Source organism: Achroia grisella, unplaced genomic scaffold, assembly GCF_030625045.1.
Source record: "Achroia grisella isolate CSIRO2021 unplaced genomic scaffold, CSIRO_AGI_Agris_v1 utg516, whole genome shotgun sequence".
NCBI lineage: Eukaryota > Metazoa > Arthropoda > Insecta > Lepidoptera > Pyralidae > Achroia > Achroia grisella.
This window is the reverse complement of record NW_026712909.1, coordinates 269,476-291,588: the sequence shown is the minus strand read 5'-3', so window position 1 is coordinate 291,588 and position 22,113 is coordinate 269,476. Positions and strand designations below refer to the sequence as shown.

Sequence of the window (22,113 nt, the reverse complement as noted above, 5' to 3'; positions counted from 1 at the left end):
CGTTCAGGGACCTATTATAACCCAGAATATATTGAGCCCGATATATGGACAAAATATACTCTTAGAATCGGTAAGTTTACACCGTATTACACCACTAATAACAAAAAGTTTGTATGTCAATTTAAATTTCAGACATGTACTACGTGGAATATTCAGACATGTATATAGGAATATTTATGTATACGTATCTGTATGTAGATATGTGTAACACCTGTTATAGTTGAATAAAAGCTATTGTCATAAAAAGCATTGGAAACTTCCTCTTTCTATTTTAGGACATCGAATGAATTGGAGGAGGTATCCAACATATCAAATTATCGACGAATATTTTAATTACTTATCGGAGAATTTCTCGTCGATTTGTAAAATAAAAATAATTGGAAGGTCTGTGGAGAATAGCACGATAAAGGTACCTACTCATAAAATGGTATTTTCTACATACGCTGCTCTCGTCCACTAACGAACCTATAATAAAATTATTTCGAAATATTTAGAGCATGTTTGTTGTAGAGTAGAGAAACGAAAGTTTTTATAGTTACTGAAGGAACGGTAGGGTTGAAGTATCTATAACATACAGAAGTAGTAAGTTGCTAAAACTATACAAGTAAACAACTTCTACTTTACATAAATTATATGTACAGATATAGGAGATAATTATTAAATCTTTTGTTCTTTCTAATATTATTAGTTTAGAAAATTTAATAAATCCTTTCAGACGGTTCATATTTCAAACGGCAAGCCAAAAAATAAAGTACTTCTCATAACATCTGGGATGCATGCACGGGAATGGGTCAGCATTACTTCTGCTCTATATATTATTAATGTTATTGTTACAAAATTTTATCAACAAGCACTATATGGACTGGTAACTAGTTAGAAACTTAGATACTATATATTCTATAAATTTACTACGTCAAGCAGATAAGCTAAGTACATGTTAGACACATAGATGATATTGTAGATGAGAATCGCATATTCGGCCTATAGGTACTTACAGTAGGCACGCTTTCACTATCAATTGGACAATGTTAAAACTGGAGTTTTTGTCTAAGTATTATACAGTTTACTGACTGCATAATAATAATAGACTACACTTAGTTCCCCATTTTTATAGATAAAATATAGTCTATATGTTCGTAATTTTATACAATTTATCTTCAAATTAAACATTAAAATGCAGTCGTTATGCCGTGAAAAGGTAACTAGAGGCAGACAGATTTTTTGTATTGATATTAGTAAATGGACTTTTTTATTTGACGTTGGTTCAGAGAGGAATTCGTTATTATAGATATAATATTGTCTGTGGTATAGAGGACAGGTGGTTCGATTACTATCAATGTACGGTAAATTCTCTCGGAAATTGTAATGTTTAATTCTTAATAATTTTTACACCGATAAATTAATTGAACTGACAGACTTCATCCTAATACTATACCCTTACTTTTTTATTATTTAATCTATTATATAAATTAATATCAACTAGGTATATCATTCCATTGATCAATCCAGATGGCTATGAATATTCTCAGACAATTAACCGTTTCTGGAGGAAGAATCGTCGCCTGTCCACGTCATGCATGGGTGTTAATATCAATAGGAATTTTGATTGAGTAAATTATCTCAAAAAGTTTAATCTAACTTTTCCAATTTAATTTATATGTAGATAAGTAAGTATAGATGTATAGATTTACAATATAAAATTAACACTAAGCCAAAAATATCCTGCATATACATATGCATGTCTTGGTATGGTTATCCTCGCTAAATAGTTCTTGAACCTAAATATTGACAGAATTTAATCTAAGACCCATACGTGTAAGATATACCCAGGCTATTACCTACCTTATGAAAAAATGTTCCAACATTTTAATTCAGCTTTTAGGACTACTTGTATCGTTTGTTCCTAATTTCTCATATACCAGGATACCTTTCAGCAAAGACTGGAGTGTCGACGGTATATCAAAAGAAAACGAGTGCAGAGAAGCATTAGCACGACCAATCGCGTTCTCTGAACCAGAAACCATTGCTTTACGTGTAAGTTTTTTTTACTATTATACATAGTATTGTTTGCTGATGACACATCACTTATTTTCAAAGTGAAAAGAAATACAAAGGATTTTAATAATATAAATATTGCTCTTGAGGATGTTCTAAACTGAGTAACCTGAAACAGTCATGCTCGCTATAAAGTTCAAACTTGTGGCGGTGTGGTGGGCCAGGTCGATGTGCTCCCTCAAATATGGTTGAGTACAATGATGGCTAGCTCATACGTCATACTCCTGAACGGGTGCTACTTGTGGGGACTGGTCTGTTCAGGTTGTGAACACTGATTAAATTTTTTGTTCTTTGCGATAGCATATGCTGGTGGTCACACTATTCTCCCAAATTTGAATTTTAAAAACTATATTTATTATAAACATGTTCCACTATTATTTGAAAAAATACGAGCTGAGTTTCTTGTCAGTTCTTCTCATCTCGATATCATTCCGAACTGACGGTAGATTTGACACATCATAAGAGTCTGTAATAGACCTACATGAATAAAGATATTTTGAATTTGAATTTATTTAATTAGAATAACAAACGAGCTAATGGTCCATCGCATAATATTAGGTACATCTAGATCATCAAACACATAACTTTTATGCCATGAATGAAACTGCTTCTGTATCAGAACGCTCAATAGCTCCAACAATAGAAACTTGATACACCAATATCATTATAATAAACCTCGTATACTTATTAAGCATAGGTATAACAATTTGTAAGCATTATTATTGTTAAACTATTATTAGATTTAAAACTATAATAAGATTAGATTAGAAAAATTGTTACTAACAAATGGCATTGATACCATAACAAACATATTATTGTAATTATGGTAGATATATCCCCAAATAATTCAGAACTATGATTTGTAAATATAATTTAACCAAGACTCAAGATGCAAGTACCTATACATATTGAAAATGGAAATGTACAAGTGGACTGTATTATTTTTCAGGATCTAGTGTTGCAGTCGAAGAACCAAATAAAAGCATTTATAGATTTACATTCGTATGGTCTAACTAATATTATATCCATGGTGTGCTCTACCTAAGGCCACCACAGATGCTGAATTACACAAACATACCGCTCAAAGCATGGCAGAGGTAGGTACATTGCCGTAACTTGTCTTATTAGATAATAATATAATTATATTTCTGTGTTTTCAATTCCTCAACCGAATTTGGTGAAATTGTGTGTATTTATTTTCAATTTCTGTTAGGGGTTCCGGGTGGTTTGAAAAAGTTATTGGATCCGTTAGGTGTCGTTGTTTCTCCGGGCAAGACGATCTGCCTAGTTCGTTAATTATAGATACTACTACAATGTAATATTCTCTTATCTGTGCTACTAAATATCTATACCGACGCCCGTGATACTCAATCGTTACCATTTCGGAGGACTATGGCTCTTCTATCCTGTAATTTATAAGCTTCATATAAGTAGTATTTTTGAATAAAGGGGCGTAAACACTTAAAAAATCTAAATAGACGAAAATTTAATCCGGATAGTTTAAAAAAAAATATATATATATATATATAATTATTAAAATAAATGTGTTTAATTATTAGAAATAATTATAACGATCGAACAAGACTACTTAAAAATACAATAATTAATCATATATACAATAATTAATAATATAAGTTGACAATATTTCCGGTAATTTGCTATTCCAGGTATTGATGTCTGCTAATTATGTCACACACAGCAATTAACCAGGTGTTACGCCATGGTATCTGCCTCATAACTTTAATTTGTTTAAAAAATACTCCTACATGAGGAATTGTGTACTAACATAATAAATATATCATGATTACAACCATCAAAACAAATGTTATTTTAGCTCCTGTTACAATTTTACAGGCAATATTCAACACAACAAAAATGCCATATAGATCTGGTCCCACTTACCATCTGGTCTACCCAGCGGCAGGGTCCGGTCTAGATGGACATACGCGAACTGCATTAAACATTCATATGCCATGGAAGCGCGAGACACTGGCACCCAAGGATTTCTGCTACCACCATCATATATAGAAGAAACAAGAAGATAGATATTGAACGCTGTGATGCAATTGGCTGAGATAATTCATGCGCAGTGTTTGAGTAGAGTGCCAAGAGAAGTGGTTTTGAACTTGTTCCCTAACAAAAATAAATCTTCCTGTAGGTATAAATTTTTATGGATTACTGTCAATCGCACCATATGATCTACAAATCACAATATTATCTATGCTAATAAAGCTGAAGAGTCTGTGTTTGGTTGATCGCGGTCATCTCAGGAACTTGAAATAGAAAAATTATTTTAGTGTTGCATTTATCAAGGAAGGATACGGGATAGCTACTAGGCTTTTTGCAAATGCGGAGGAAATTAATTTATTTTGAGAACAGACTAAGTCGCACGGGTTAATGATTCACCTATATAACAGATAAGATAATATTACCTACCGATGTCTTATTATTACTGAATACCTTGTCCTCTCTGTGACCATAATTAAACATAATATTATCTAAATGTTTTGCCCTCCCCTTCCCTCTCCCATTTATGAGACTCATTAATGTTCCGTAACATAATTTGAAATATGATCTGTATTGAATATGATTGTATTAAAGGTCGGCAAAGCGCACGTAACAACCCTGTTTCAGGCGTCCATAAGCTACGGTAACCGTTTACTATCAGATGGGCCGTATGCTTATTTGCCACTTATAAAAAAACCTATTGTATATTCGTTAATACTTCAAATATATGTTTTAATTATTACATACTACGTTTTTAAATGTAATGTCACGAAATTTAGAATGTCTCCTAACACACAGCTCGTCACACAATGATCCTTACCTTAACGTATGACGTAAATCAAGGTTGGCCATTTAATACAAGAGAAAAGTATGTCTATTACACTATCAGTGAAAACTAAAACAAGATCTCGATAGATATAAACCTAGATTATAAACCAGTGCGACAACTCTATATTTAGCAGAGAAAGTTTTAAGTACTTTGTAGAAAAGGACCGATTCTAAATATACATACTAAGGAAATTGATAAACGTTTATTTCATACTGAATACTAAGACCAGGTTAATAAGCATCTGGTGGTACTTTCATCCGGATGACTGGGATAAGAGTAGGTATACTTTTAGTTAGCATATACCTACGGTAAATTTCATGATGGTTTGTATACAACAAAAATTTTAAGTAAATATATTTACAATCGTTGAAATTATTCGTCAAATATTAGAGCCTAAAATTGTATATTCATTTAAAGATCCTATATTTACATAGCTAGAACGTACCTTCTGGGCTCTGGTAGGTACCTACCTACCAGAGCCCAGAAGGTGCATTCTAGTTTATTGCTACCTAGCAATAAACTATAACAATACTATACCATAAGAGGAGTATAGCATTAACCAGTTTATTTATACAAAACTCCATACCAAACCATAAAACTAATGATTACGCTACTTGGCTAGAAATTCTGATATAATTCTGATATATCAGAATTTCTAGCCATAGTTGATTGAAATTCAAAATGATTTAGGAAATTATTAGTTATAATAAAACAACATTATAATTAAAATAACATTTTTATACACGACAGTTGCTATCATTAAGGCACCTCAGTAGGTACTTTAGTTATATTGTTACAAGCGAATTTCAACCGATGAAAATATTAACATTGACTAGAAACATCATTGTATATTATAGAATTTTAGGAATCATTCGGAGTACAGAAATATGCAATCAGTCCATATATAAAATAATACAGTATTATATTTTCGGCACTATGAGTAAGTGTAGCTTCTCACAAGTTGCTAATATATATATATTTAGGACATTCAACATTCGTTTTACAAGGGCATATCTTGTATAAAAATATAAGCGTAGAATACCTCTGTCTCTCCTATTTTAGCCGCCCAACAGTTTGTGTGTAAAGTGTGTTTTAGTTTCAGTTGAAACGTGAAATATATCAGTGAAATTACAGGTTACGGAGATTTCATTCAATTTCACCGAAATAACAATATAATAAAAAAAGGTGACGTAATTATCGTGTTAATACCTACTTTACTGCATGTGATTGAACAAAGATAAAAGTAATTGGTGATATATTATTAGAAACTTGTGTGAATTATCCTCTTATCCCTCGCCCCTTATTTATGGACGACATTAAAAAATACTCTTATGAGTAAGACGAGTACGACTACAATGAATACACAATTCAGCGCCTTCTAACAATCTAAATTACACTATGGGCACTAAAAAATAATAATACAAGTTTAAATGCATTTCTCTTATTACTTCCACAGGAACTATCAATCATTATTAATTCCTCGTGAATTCGTCATGCTGAATTAACAATCAGGTTTTATTCTCATTCCTGTCGTTTTCCACTGGTGCCCGATGTATCCCATTAGTGCAGACGGGATTCCATTGCAAAAAAATAGACAATTACCAGGCGAATACAGAGTTATACTCTTGAATACAAATAGTTTTACAGTTTATATTATGCGGGAATCGAATCTGCAATCTTACGAAAAGAGAAAATGAGTGTTACAGTGCTGCCAACGGCGTCACATCGCCACAAGTATTAATTCTATTTATTAATTATACCCACAATAATGTTTTCGTGAAAACAGACTGGATTCTTGTGCCATATGTAATTAAACATTTATTAAAAGAATTAGACCTAATCTATAATTAATTTGATGTAATTAAATATTTCTCGTTTATGAATAAATAGCAATTACTTATAAGTACATAATAATTTATCTAATATATCATAAATATAATATATATTTTACTATATCTACCACAGACTGTATTTACTTAAAGTTTTTTACAATTACAATTTCGTACAATTTTTTACCGTTTATTTTGTGCCTTATATTTATTTACTTTGCATTATATATCGGTTATAACTAGGCACTCATAAGAACACGAAATTACATTACATACTACTGGTCCCTTTCCCATCCTTATACTTAAGTATTATAGTTTAACAATTGTATTTAGAAACGTTTTAAATACGCACCGAACTGCATGATCATTACCCTAGCGTATTATCATTTAACATTTCCCAGGCAAGTTCATAAGGAGGTATAGTTTTATCGTACTGCGTTAGAAGTAAAGGTATAACAAGCCCAATACCATGTAAAATACTCATTTAACTGAACCACTTTTATCAATAATAAAGTGAAAATCTTCATTAATAAAAAATCATATTAAAGTGATCACGTGACCCTGTAGTTTATATGAAGGTTTGAAGAATTATTATTTTATTTCACCTTGCTATTTTTTTTTTAATATAGTTCAGTTCCCTGAATGTGTGCATGGCTATGGCTTCTAGAGTTTCTATGACTACCGTCCAACTTAATTGTTATACCAGCTTATTGTCATAATAACCTGATTTTACGAGTATTTCCCACTTCTATATTGCAGCCAAACAAAAAACATTACACACAGAATCAAGGTCCTTATACGTCGATATTATATACAATTTCATTATTAGGCACATAAGTAGTCTCGACATCGAATGTTGATAAAATGCATTTCTATATATGTCGGAATCTAGCAAACGGTTTAGCAATAACTATACCATTTAATACCCCTGGTAAAATCATCAGATGGGCTTTCTTTTTATATAAAAACACTTGACACGATAGAGTCTTCAACTGTTTCAACAGTAAATTAATTAAATGTTTGATTCTTTCTGTGTTTACAACTACTCCAACCAGAGGCCCGGAGCCACCAGCTGGTGGCCCGTGGAATATTCCTTTCTGCAACCCTATAGTTGCGCATCTGAGATTTAACAATACAAGAATAAATAGCTTTTAAAATAGTTTAAAAGTGTGATATAGACTATATAAAAATATAAATGTCTATATGGTATAAGGTATTATGAATATAGAATGATTGCTAGTATTTGAGAGACTGTATAACTAATCACATTGTACAACTAAAACCGATAATGAAAAGATTTTCATTCTCGGTTTTAGTTAGATAAACGAATATACATTAATTTCAATAATTGAAGAAAATACTAGTGAAACGTAATTCCCTGCTATTATACAATAAATTACATTTTTCATTGGTGTTAAATGACGTTTAATACTACTGTAACAACTCATTGACGTAGAAGTCAGAGAATTGTTACTAATGAAAACTAGTAGCCCCGTTGCTAGCATCTCTGATCGCCGTACCAATGTTACTTTGACTGTAAACTTGCTTTAACTTCCACGATACAGGCATTGCCTAGTGTGAAAACATCGATAAAATGTTACTAAGTTATACGAAATGTTATTCTTATTCTTATGTATGTCGTTATAACGCCCCGATCACCCCTGGAAATCATATGGTTAATTTCTAGTAACTTGGCCACGATGGTCTAAATGACCTGACTTATCTTATCTTCCACTGCGCCCCACCAGAGTGTATTATTAGTGGATGCTTGTGCACCCTTGTTATTTATTTTAAAAAAAGCTCTTTCTTTGGAGGCACCCAGAAATGGGATTTTAATTGACGTTTTCCCTCCCATAAGAGGTTGATATTAGACTACTACGAAGTATGAAAAATTATAAAATAATTTTGACTGACGTGATTAGAACGATTGATAGCACGTATTTAATTAAAACATGATCGTCGCGTTTTTTTATGAATATCTGAACTAGGAGGTTTCTTATACCATATTTTAAATCACATGAGTGTCAACAAGTGGTAGATTATTAGTTAGTACTCACATTGAATATAATTACGCCATTTTGCCGAATATTCCCTATTGTAAATAGAAACTGGATGTCTATACTCGTACGGAAAAAAATACTTTTCCATACTTACGCAGAAAAAAAATTGCAAATTATAATCTCTTGAAATATCAATAACGGTGCCTTTCATACCAAGTCTAAAGATATTCATAATATGTAGTGAGATCTATCAACACAATTTTTGTATGAATATATCTTTAAATATAGTTGCAGAATTAATTCTGTGAACATTACAAAATAATTTAGATACAAAACGTACGATAAATCTGACACTTAGAATCGATTTTGACAGAATTAACTGCCCATCATGTAGTACTAAGTATACTCTATCACAAGAATAAGTATAATATATGCAGCTATAAGGAAATCATTGCAATCGTCTAAATTAAGAGCACAATCATTTGCATATTAAAAAAAAATGATATAAGTATTCTTGATTTTTTGTTTCCAACAACGAAGTAATGTTACTCTTTTTTTAAATCCACATGGATAATACAGATACGATCAGAATTACAAACTACACCAACATATAAAAGGTTTCAGTGATTTTCCTCAAAATCTGCAGACTTGAATATTTCATTATGGCTTCATACCTAATTCAAAAAACAATTCGGCATCTCTGAAAAAGAAATTAACGTATATCTTTCTTAGAATTCCTATTACCATGGTTATCACCTCCCGCATGCATATCCATTTCTTTGATGCCGGCCTGATATCTGAGGAGTTTGTCATCAGCCGCCCTCACTCGCTCTTGGAGAATTTCCACAGTCCTATTTAGGAGTTTTATCTCCTCTTGTAGTGGATAAAGTTGCATGTTCATCTGCATCAATTCTTTCTCATGTGCCAATTGAAGTGTATGTAACTGAAGTATAAAAGAATTCTTATCAGATATCAATATACAAATAAATAGGGAACTGTTTATGTAACAAATAATAAAATTGACATAATTCAGTATACACCCTAATTATAATATCTTGTATTTTCTTCGTAAAACAGAGAATAGTGTTGATGATAATCGAGGTTGCCTTTTTAAAAAGTAGACTTTGTTCACCACAATCTCCCGATTTCAGCCAAACAGTTTGCACAATAACCAAAAGGTAACAAGCAAGCTTCTGCTGAGGTGTAGAGGTACATATGTTGTATCACCGGCGTCACTTGATGACCCTGGTGCTGTTCATTTATTCAAACAACAGCTACTGTTTATAAATAGGTGGACCATCAGCTTATTTGCGAATCCAATTACATAAGAAAATCATACATGAGCAGCAGCATTACGGATATGGATATCACATAATATATTGGCATACCCATAGAACGTCTACAAAAAATATATACTTAAGTAATAACGACACTTACATCTTGGATTCGTTTCTTTTTGAGCATTATAAAATCTTCATTTGTTCTTTTTAAAGAGTCCAGTAAGCTGCATCGTTCTTGTGTAAGGACTTCCTTTTGTTTTCTAGTTTCCGTAAGCTCCGCTTCCATTTCCGAATTAACCTTTACTAATATGTTTTCAGATGATTTAGTGGGCCTACATCCAGGCTTCTTTTGAGGATTTAGATTTAATAACACTGAAAGTAAAACAGAATTTGTATGCTGGTTGCCTACATTACATTGACTTGTACACGTATGTACTTACTGTACATATGTATATCACAAACTAATTTGCAACGTGTTTTCTACATATATTTAAAAAGTACAATATGTATAAACTATACATTAACATTCCAGTCGAGTGATAGCGGAACATGAAATACGGTATATATATATATATATATATAAAAAATATAAGACCTATGTAAGTAAAAAATTATAACGTACCTTCTTTCTCTTTTTGCAAATTCCGTAAATTCTTTCGAAGTTCTTCAGTCTCTCTATTAATTTTTGCAATAGTACGTTGTTTTATAGTTAATTCGCCCTGTAAACCTTTTATTGTCGCTACTAAATAGCTATCTTCTTTCAGTTTATTTAGAATAAGTGCAGAATTCTGTGATAATCTGCTTACGGCAGAAGAAGCTCTATCTGGTTTTATAAATGTTTGACACGCTACATTATGTACATTTTTAGGTACAGTTTGAACAGCAGAATTCGCTAAGTTTGTTTTGTTAATTTTATTTTTTAATTCGGTGTTAACTTTACGATCCTCCATCAGCTGCCTCTCGACATCTATAATATGGTTCTCGTATTTTTGTTTCATATCTCCAAACTTTTCTTGTAAAGTTAGAAGTATTCCTTGAAAGTGGCTTTCCTTATCTTTCAATTCTTGTTCTAAACGTACAATACGCTCTTCGAGTAACTTTTTTTTATTGTCTTCAACTGTTGATGCTTTTGACGCAACTAAATTAAAACATATAATTATAAAATTTACATTAAAATTATAATTAAAAAGTAAAATAAAGGATATTTAAGTTTATATAAGTGCAACAAATACCTATTAAAGCTGAAACTGAATCTGGATGTTTTCTTTTTAATATCATCTCCATTTCTTTAACTTGTCTTTGCAAATCTTGAATGATAGTAACATCTTTATCATGCTGTATGGTTAAATTTTTCCTTTCGTTCCTTTCCTTATTCAACTCTGCCATGATTCTACCTTCATGTTCTTGAACAGCCTTTAATTCAGAGTTTCTGTTTTCATACTCTTTACCCAATCTACTCACGAACTTCTCACATTCAGACAATTTCAAATCAGCCATATGTTTTTGTTCATCGATATGGTCGAGTTTTTTTCTCAACAGTTTATTATCTTCTGTCAATTGAACATTAAGGAGTTCAACGGCTTTTACCCTTTCGTTCGTGTCCTTCAATTCTTCTAATAAATTTTCATGTTTACAATTGACGGTCCTTTTCGGTGAATTTGAATTAGTTGAGAAACGTGCCACTTTCGTAGTCTCTCGTTTCTTAGAATCGATAACACCAGCAGAGAAAGGCCTCAACTTTGGTTTGCGGCGGATTTCATTATTTTCTTTGCTGTTTTGCTGAGCAGAACTGGCCTAGAATTACACTTCCTGTTAATTATAATTTTAAACCGAGTTCATAAAAAGGACGAGTTCTTAATTTAACTGTATTTTGTGTTATCAGAATCTCTCTATGCATGAACCGATTTTGAATACAGATTTTTTATTTCAGATCTGGTACTACGGTGTAGTCCCACAATTATATGGGACTACACAGTAGTACCAGATCTGAATCTGTATTCAAAATCGGTGTTCGAGATATCTGAACGGTAGTTTTTTAATTATATTTAATAATAAAATTGAAGTCGGTTTAATCATGGCTTGAACACAGCACCTATTAGGTATATTTAGTAAGTCTACTCAATGAGATAATACACGACTTTACAATCTTGACAAAAGTGGCAGAACTTAAATGACGTGCTAAACTATTTTAAAGCCATTGAGATAAATAATCCATTAAAAACTTGTTTACGGTAAACAGAGTTTGTCATCGGCGTACCTACAATAAAATAACTGCAAGTAGAAGGCAATGACCTAACATGGCGCTCAGGTACCCGAACTGGAAGGTTGCCATTCTGGTTCCAAAGCTAATATAATGTCACCTATCTACATATATGAAAACTTCTAAATATAAAATTATCCACGCAGGTAAAAAATATCTACCAACTTTAATTTCATTTCGTAGGAGTTTATCCCTTGTTTCTCCATAGTTATTAGATAGTTCTAAAGAACCCAAAATTTTATAATACAATTAATTGAAAAACAAATCAGAAACTAATAAAATCTTGCGACAAACATGAAAACAATAATCATTTTTTTACAAAGTATTTTGTAATACAAATTTTAACAATTTATAGAATCAACCATTCTAGTTTAAAAAATAATTAACACAACAACACAACATGTTCAAAAATCTACGCTCTTGAGGTTTCTGAACATATTTTTTTTTAAATACATTTTGATAGTTCCTAGTTTACATTAATGATCTCCCATATGCCATGCAGGATAGATGCGGCATAGTATTATTTGGAGACGATACTTCATTGATTTTTAAAGTTAATAGAATGACTAATAATTATGACGATGTAAATAGTGCTTTGCGGCGTCTCCTGCACTGGTTTACAACTAACAATCTTATGTTAAACGCTAAAAAATCAAAATGTGTTAATTTCTCTCTGTCTAAAAGTTTTAATACTAATTGCAATATTAAATTAAATGACGAATCTCTCGAATTTATAGAATCTACTGTCTTTCTAGGAATCACACTAGATAATAAAACACAATGGGGTGCACAAATTCAAAGCCTTGCAGCGAAACTAAGTTCAGCAGCTTTTGCCGTGCGTAAGGTTAGACAGTACACTGATACTGATACTGCTAGATTAGTCTATTTTAGTTATTTTCATAGTTTACTCTCTTATGGAATATTACTATGGGGAAAAGCGGCAGATATTAAAAATATATTCATATTACAAAAACGTGCCGTTCGAGCGATCTACTGTATGAAGAGTCGTGACTCATTAAGAGAGAAATTCAAAGAGGCAAATATTCTCACCGTTGCTTCTCAATTTATATATTCAAATATCCTATATGTTCATAAAAATCTTGACTTATTTCCAAAAAACAGCAATATTCATAATATTAATACAAGATTTAAAGACAAACTTGCTGTCCCCAAGTATCGTTTAGAAAAAGTTAATAGGTCTTTTATGGGAATAGGTATAAAAATTTACAATAAGATACCAAAGGATATGTTGGAATTACCCTTAAATAAATTCAAAACATCTGTTAAATCATATTTACTGAGCAAAGCCTATTACTCACTAAACGATTACTTGAATGACGAGTGTGCATGGCAATAGTTGTTCATGCACTGAATTTTCATTTAATGTTAGACATAGACACCTATATAAATATACATTGTAAATAAACTGGCTTTAAAAAAAAAGTAATTCAATTGAGTTTCTTGCCAGTTCTTCTCAATTGGATCTATATACCGAACTGGACGGTAGGGAAAAAAATAAAATTATAATGTAAAAATTTGACGTTCATAAGCGGCTAAAATGTCCTACATGAATAAATGATTTTTGAATTTGAATTTGAATTTGAAAAAAATTTGAATTTGATAACTACAGTAATTATGAAAGTATTTATTATGGTAATCAATATGGTGTACTTATTATAAGGTTTGAAGATACATATAAGGATCAATATAGTATATCTATTCAGAGTATACCGCACCAATGTACCTATATACACCGCGAATAAAATTATAGATTTCATTTTAGTATATTCGCAAATACTACACTAAACTTTGTAATAATCCAATATACCTTAATATAGAAATCAGATGAAGGTATGTTACATGTATATATCACGTTCTTGATCTCAATTAATTGACTTTATAGAAATCTGGTATGTTTGTATATTACCCGTATAAGTGTTCATGGATTCACGGACAATGTATAATGTGCAATGTGTTTATGATGGCAGCGACAACAGGTAGTTTAGGAGTTTAAAAAGGCTCCAACGATGCGCAGGAGCATCAGTGGGCATTTGCACTTGTTGCCTCGCCTGTTAGTGGGCTCAGTTTAGTAGCCATGGGATCGTGGTCGACAGCACTCGTTCTATTACTGGTTGGAGTCACTGTGGTATATACTACACCACTCGTCAATGAAAAGCAGCCCGGGCAAGGTAACTCTTTATTATAACTTCAACGGAATTAAAAATGCGGTTTTTAATTCAACTTTATTTCTTTTTACGCGATGTATGCCGTAACTTTCGGATTTTGCCTATTTCATGTAATCATAAGTAATGGGTCCAGTTGGTGTTTTCATTTTTGAAAAATATATTATATTCAATAAAAATACAATCGACGGAACTTTGATATTATTATTAAAGTAAATATAAATAGATAATATTATTAAAGTCGAGGTTGTAAAAACAATGTCGTTCAATTTTAGAGAAAAGGAAATTAGGAAATCAAATTATTCACTACATATATTATATATTAAGTGTTTTATAAATTGCTGTGTAATTCAATCAAAAAAGTTTATTATTATCTACTTTTTTTATTTGATGTTTATTGTCATTTCTTTCGTAAAATTTTGTTACATATTTAATTTTTATATGAATCGTTAACAACAAAAATGTCATTTTAATTTACACCATAAACTGAATTAAATCACAATTAATATTTTTATTTATATTTGGCAAATGCAGTTTCTTCCTAATTGTAAAATGTACAATACAATAAATAATAATTAATACGGTTGACTTCTCAGACTTGCGAAAATAAATAAATTTTCTCCTTATTAAAATTTATGAAATTCAATATTTAAACACGTACAAATAGTAATAAACAATGTAACACTAAGTAAGATTATACGCTCTTTAGTAAAACGCAGTCACGGAAAAACTGAGAAAAGAATAAGTAAACATTTTTGGTAAAGAAAAATAACAAAAACAAAACTAATAAATATGCACAATGAAATTAAAAAACAATAGTACTAATTTAATATCTACTTTGAAAAAGTCTTGTTTGCCAACAAAGCGAGCAAATAAAAAAAGCGGAACTAAAACTTTAGATATGAATACTGAATGCATCAGGATTCTGAACGTAGCTTCACCTTCACGAGAACGTGATCTAAATAAAACATATTAGAGGAAACCCTTCCTTCGAGTAGAATCAAGTTTTTACTAAAACCGTTAGACGTAAGATCAGGCCAGCGGCGAATGGAAATCAAGACGGACAGAGAAAGTCATTAGACATGTCACATGGGCCACGAGTCGCGCATTTTAATGATTGTTTCTACTGTCAAAAGGTCAGGCAAGTAAAATAACTGTTCTTGCTTATTGTTGTTGTCGCAATAATCACTATACGCAATTGTTTTAATAAAATCTATTCTAGGTTAGGTAGGTAGTCTAGGTAGGTAGTATAGAGTCTATTCTAGGTTGTGTCATAAGAGACTAGGCTGCGAACTGTGAGCTCCACGGGGTCCCCACATTAAAATATTGTCCATCGTCCCGACTGCCTGACCTGTTTCACGTGCATGCTGTAATCACCTACTGGTGCCCAATCTGTTACGTAATTTATGGATACTCTAAAGTGAAAAACTTAAAACGTCTTCTTTGAAGTCGGAATTTGAAGATGATAAGGACAATTCTAATTTTAAAGATGAAATGAAGTATGGTATTAATGTCAAGCATTATTTTTTTTTTTGCTTAAAATAAGGGTGTGTTTATTAATACTTATCCTTATGGTAAAGCTATCATCTATATAGGTAAATACAAAACAATTTTACGCATTGTGTAGGTAAATGAAATCATCTCATTATGAATTAATTAACATTGCCTACCTAAGGGACATGATCACCGGTAATTTTACTACGACCATATAATTGAGAATAATGCTGATTATAAACACGATAATAACACAAATGATCACGATTTGCACTCATAAATACATTCAAATCCGTGAATTATAAATCAAGTTAACAATTGATATTATGCAGGAATAATATAGTAATATTTTTATGATTATGTATGAATATTATGTGGCTATAACATTAATTGCAGGTAACAGAATCCATAGCATAAAATTTCGAATTCCATAGAAAATATACTTATTATAAAAAATAGTTAATATAGTGCAATATTAAAATCAAATAGTACAAAATATGAAGAATTTAATGTTTCGAAAAACAAAATACATAGCAAAGAACTTAGTGTCGTATAAAATTAAATAAAAAATATAGTATGAATATAAAGTATTCTTATTTCATAGTATTGAAAAGTTTACAATAGCGTAAGTAATTAGTTTTAATTGTCCTTAACAACACAAAGTATAGTCTTACCCACTGATTAAATAAATTTCAGAATGGCCAAAACGCGGCGCGGTTCTACAGCCGTCTGATGATAAAGATACAGAAACAGAACCAGAAACCATTTTCGAAGAAAAAAGCGAAGAAGAAGCAATTCTTGATGAGATACCAGTGAAAACTATTGAAGATTCCAGTGAACCAGTAAAGGAAAAACAAGATTTAGATAACACTGATAATGAAGTTGACACCATTAAAACTAAAACTGTAGTTATTAAGTCTGAAACAGCGTCACCTAAAGTGGATTACTCCGGTGCTCAACTTTGGAAAGTCTCAATAGAAAAAGAAGGAAGTCGAAATATTCTTGTTAGATTACGCAGGAGAAATCGTACGTATGAAAATTAGACATTTATAAGTAATACGTAAATAAATATTGTAGAATAGCGTCATGGCCTAGTTGTCTACTACTCCGACTTATAGCGAAAGTAATGAATTCGAATTTCAGTGAAAATTAATTTAATAGCTAATTCTCTGGTGATGGAAACTCAACAACGACGAAAATTAACACAAGAGTCCAAAAATATATCTACCGAATATAGGGCTGTCCAGTGTAGCGTGACAATGCCTCTGGCTACCCTATCTGGGATAACAGGCGCAAATTATATTAATGATCTCATTTAAATGTATTGCCTTTTTAGAAATTGCAACTTGGGGAACCAATGGAACAGCAATCGACGTATTTATAAAATCCGACTCTATACAGAACGTTACTCGTGCACTAAACAAGGAAAATATTCCATTTGAAGTGGTTATTGAAGATTTACAGAAGAGGATCGATGAAGAGAATCCACCACTCGATGAAAATGAAGCAGAACTTCAGGACAGACGAGGCGAGTAAATAACATGACATGTATAAAAATGAAGATCTTTTTTTCTAATTATTTTCCATAAAAGATTTCCATTTCATGCAAATGTTTGACATTATATATGTCGGTGTATGTTATTATATTGTTCATTAAACATGTTGTATCGTCTATTTAATATTATTCTAATTTAGGTGATTAACATGCTCATTTTGAGATGATACAGAGCATGGGTATAACCACCTTAAGATTAATATTACTAATAAGTAGATACATCAATTATACATATATAGCCCGTTTTTATGTTTTCCTCCAGTTTTCGACAACAATATTTCCAAAGGTTTTGTCATTTTGTTGCAGCAAGAGCTTACAATTTTTGGCGTTACAGGGGTTCCCATCGTCTAGGTATGCTAGGAGCCTACATGGGCTACAGTTCTCTCAACATACCCATGGAATATTGGCCAAATGCGAATTGGGGTTCGTGACAAAACTTAGGTTCCGGTTTTCATTGCACGTTCACGTGTGTTCTAATTCTCTCATTTAAAGTTAAATGCCTATTTGATGCAAATGTACATATTTTAACAAAAATGTGTGTATGCTGATTATATGTTCTGTATTATGTAACTAACAATATATATATTCTTTTAAATTTTAGTAAAGCAACCTTTCTAAATTCTGAGAAATTCACAGTTTTAAATCACATATTTCTTATACATAAATTGCACTTCTGACATTGTTTTAAATAAAATTCTTATGAAGCACAAAATCTCCTTCTTAGATTATACAGGAACGTAATTGCATTTATTTTACTGTTTACTCTGTGTTGGTTTTTTGGATGGTTCTTACTCTATATAAAATCATAAAAACACACTGTAATAGTCCAAATATTGCCGTAATATGTAAAAATAAGAATAAAAACGAAAAATTGAATTGCTTTTAGGACACCGTATGAATTGGAAACAATATCACAGATTAGAAGATATTGATGGATTCTTAGATTATTTATCCAAAACATATCCTGCTACAGTTAGCGTGAATGCTATTGGGAAATCACATGAGGGTCGAGAATTGAAGGTATGCAATTAATTTGTTGTTATATTACATCAATACGAAGTATAATGATAATCATAAATGTATTATTATTGTTGTGTATATTCCTTAAGAAATGTTCTTTCCTGAATATAGCGATTAATTTCTGAGAACGACGATCTCTCCAAACTGATCTATTCTTACACTTAGACCCCGTGTTGCTGATATTGTTATTCCTTCGTAATAATATGGATGTCATGTAATTTAAAAAAACTTCTGCGGAAGAACAGTTTATGTATTTAAAGTGTATTATTTTACTATTTTTAATAGTACAGAAGCTTGAGGTCAGCTAGGCAACTTATGAAGCAAGGTACAATGTAAATTTTTATTTCTTTTTAGGTGTTAAGGATATCAAACGGTAATCCGTCAAACAAAGCTATTTTCATAGATGGAGGTATCCACGCACGCGAATGGATCAGCCCCGCAACAGTGACTTATATCATCAATCAATTTGCTGAAAACTTCGATGGAGAATCCGAGGACATCAGAAAACTGGACTGGTAGTTATTGCCATAAAAATTTACACACATATAAGATATTAAAACTCGTACTCTTACATTCTAACTGCAATGATCATATGATGATATAATTCAGTATCTTGACATAACTCATAAACTACTATCTACATTCACCTAATAAAGTATCTGTTATATAAAGTTATGATTATAAAAAACAATAGAAATTAAAATCCCAGTGATACATACATGTATTTGTCGTGTCTTTTAATAGATAATAGTGATATGCACCGCCAACGGTATACGCTGGCAAGGCAAGTATCAGCCCATCAAAGCACTATTATAATTTTTAGGTACTTTTTACCTGTCATGAATCCTGATGGGTATGAGTATACGCATCTGAACGATCGTCTATGGAGGAAAAATAGACGGCCTGGTATCGCAGGAAGAGGGTGTTCAGGCGTTGATTTGAACAGGAATTTTGGGTGAGATTTTATTTGATATTTCAATGCATAATAATGGATAATACTTGCGCCTGTGCTAATGGTGGGGCACCAGGGGCCTAATAATAAATAGGACGAACGTGAACGTCAATTAGCCATGGCGGCGAATTCTCTAGGATATCATAGTTTATTTTCTGATACTAGCAGCTAGTTAACATGCACGATATGCTTTTATTTTGGTTAGGAAAGAACAGACTTCTATCTGTATCATTCAACGCATCTCGGTGATTAGTCGATAGATAGTGACGATCCTATTTTTGAAGATGAAGCACTATTCATTTTCGATCAACAAATTCGAATGTCTATCAACAAATGCAATGACGAGAACTTTTTACCATACAGTTTGAGATTGGGAACATGAGAAACAGTAGTGTAACAATAGGCTAGAAAAACGAGGCCAAGTGCACAGGACGAATTAAAATTTTATTACATCTATATAATCTAATGAATGTTAAATCAATTTAAGAAATTATAATACGTAGTATCAATTTTAGATAAAGGTAGGGTCGCATCCGATCAATTTGCCACGGGGCTTAAACTGTATAGTTACGCCACTGATGAGGACAGCCTTACACATCACGATGCACTTTTTAGAATACTAATATTAATAATTGGGGCTGTTAATACCCGTGCAAAATCTATAGTTTGCGAGTTTTTTTACAGATATCGATGGGGTGGTAAGGGTACGTCTAGCAGTCCATGCAGTGAAATTTACCGTGGTCCTAGAGCTTTTTCGGAGCCAGAGTCGCGTGCTGTATATGTAAGTTGTAAAATAAATATAAGGCATTAAATTATATTGTTATACTTAATTTTATGTGTCAGAACGTCATTATTATTATAGTGATAAACTATAGTAAGTTGTTCATTGATACTGAACACATTTTACCGAAAGAAAGCAAAATGTGTTTCGGTTAAAGAGCTAGATAAGGCAGTGAAATTTATAAATATTATTATTCCATAGAAATAATACCCTCATATCCTCTAATATAAACATATTACATATTAGTATTCTGGAATAGCAACATATGAGTGGTGCCAAACATGCCAAGGTAGCTTGTTAGGTATGTCAATACATAGATAATAAAGTTAAACTGTAATGTTATATTTTTTTGCTTTTAGGAATTCTTTGAAAAGAGTGCTGCTAATTATGTAGCTTATGTTACATACCACAGCTATGGACAATACATTTTATATCCATGGGGATATGAAAATGCTGTACCTCCAGATCATGATGACTTACAATCTGTCGGCGACAAAATGGCTTCAGTAAGATGAACACAATACTAAATGATTAGATAAACAAAATAAGTATACATTTTTGTATATAATTTGTTACACATTATTTTTAGTTGTCACAGCTTTCCAGTTATAGTTCTAATGTCCAGACATAAAATATCTAACTACTTTGAGTTTGAATACTGGAGGCAATTACTTTGGAAATAGAATTCATATTAAAAATAATATATAAAGGATCTAATGTGAACATTAACTATTATAATACAGAAACTATATATTAACGATTGCATAATTTTCAGGTGATCCAATCAACAGGTGGTGACTATTACAGTGTTGGTTCATCAAGCAAACTTTTATACCCAGCAGCGGGAGGATCTGATGATTGGGCAAAGAGTCAAGGCATCAAGTACACTTACACAATTGAACTTAATGATAAAGGAAGATATGGTTTTGTACTCCCTACAACATACATAGAGAACGTTGCTAAGGAATCATTAGCTGCCTTAAGGGTACTGGCTGCACAAGTGAATAAAGAATGATCTCAATGAACAAACATTTATATTATTTATTATGAAATAGATTGTCACATTTTACTATAATGCAAATGTGACTCTCTTTAATGAAAACTTAATAAATTATTTAAATAGGTACTTAATGTAAATATAAAATTACTGTAAGTATGTACTACGCATAAGAATTATAAGTAAAGAAAACTGGATACTGCTTTTATTTACCTATTTTCAAACTCTTATCAACTAACTACAGCTCCCAGCTAAGAGAATCCCAATTATATTAGGTCATGTAATTTAAAAAAAATAGGTTCAACTGTAGAATGCTAATATTATAATTTTTATTGCAAGTAACTCTTAAATTAATATTAAGTGCAATCCCTGATTTACTATGTTTTAACATTAAGCAGAGGCAAATAGTTACCTTAGTAGCAATCACACTTGCGCCTAATTTAGCTTCACCTTCATTGGGTTTTGTGACTTTGATTTGAGGTATGGCCACGCCACAATTAGTAGTTATGCCATTTTTAGTGGCGATTGGACTGGTTTTTAGCAAATTTTCAGTTTCAAGAGCTATATCTTCGGCACGCTTTAAAATTAACTCTACGTCTTCCACATCTTCACCAATTACTTTATCATTGTCTGTGCCAACAGCCAATTTATTTATCTCACTAAATATCATTTTGATTTCTTCATCACTATCTCTAGGCGCCTCGCAGGCTTTCTCGAAATGCAGAAATTCTTTCGTCGAGGTACTATTGTCAGTAGAATTTTGGTCATTTTTTACAGTATTTAATGAGCACTGCGCCATTTAATTTGAACTAGATACAAATAAAATATATTAGTCAATCGTTGCCTTTTAGATATTTCAGGAAAAAGATCT

General features: G+C 31.7%; 2 protein-coding genes across 2 annotated transcripts; one reads left to right on the top strand and one right to left on the bottom strand.

The window, feature by feature from the left end:
- Nucleotides 1–8,948: 8,948 nt before the first annotated feature.
- On the bottom strand, nucleotides 8,949–22,089 carry LOC131847157 (centrosomal protein of 162 kDa). The gene is made up of 5 exons (XM_059196632.1): nucleotides 21,655–22,089; nucleotides 11,233–11,794; nucleotides 10,623–11,138; nucleotides 10,158–10,372; nucleotides 8,949–9,663 (listed from the first exon to the last, which is right to left on the bottom strand). Exons 1-5 carry the CDS (start codon nucleotides 22,039–22,041, stop codon nucleotides 9,433–9,435), a joined length of 1,911 nt encoding a protein of 636 aa, XP_059052615.1. The 5' UTR covers nucleotides 22,042–22,089; the 3' UTR covers nucleotides 8,949–9,432.
- On the top strand, nucleotides 14,289–21,437 carry LOC131847156 (carboxypeptidase B-like). The gene is made up of 9 exons (XM_059196631.1): nucleotides 14,289–14,449; nucleotides 16,634–16,963; nucleotides 17,274–17,465; nucleotides 18,379–18,512; nucleotides 18,867–19,027; nucleotides 19,336–19,467; nucleotides 20,149–20,245; nucleotides 20,605–20,751; nucleotides 21,021–21,437. The coding sequence occupies exons 1-9, from the start codon at nucleotides 14,356–14,358 to the stop codon at nucleotides 21,258–21,260; spliced, it is 1,527 nt and encodes a 508-aa protein (XP_059052614.1). The 5' UTR covers nucleotides 14,289–14,355; the 3' UTR covers nucleotides 21,261–21,437.
- Nucleotides 22,090–22,113: the final 24 nt, after the last annotated feature.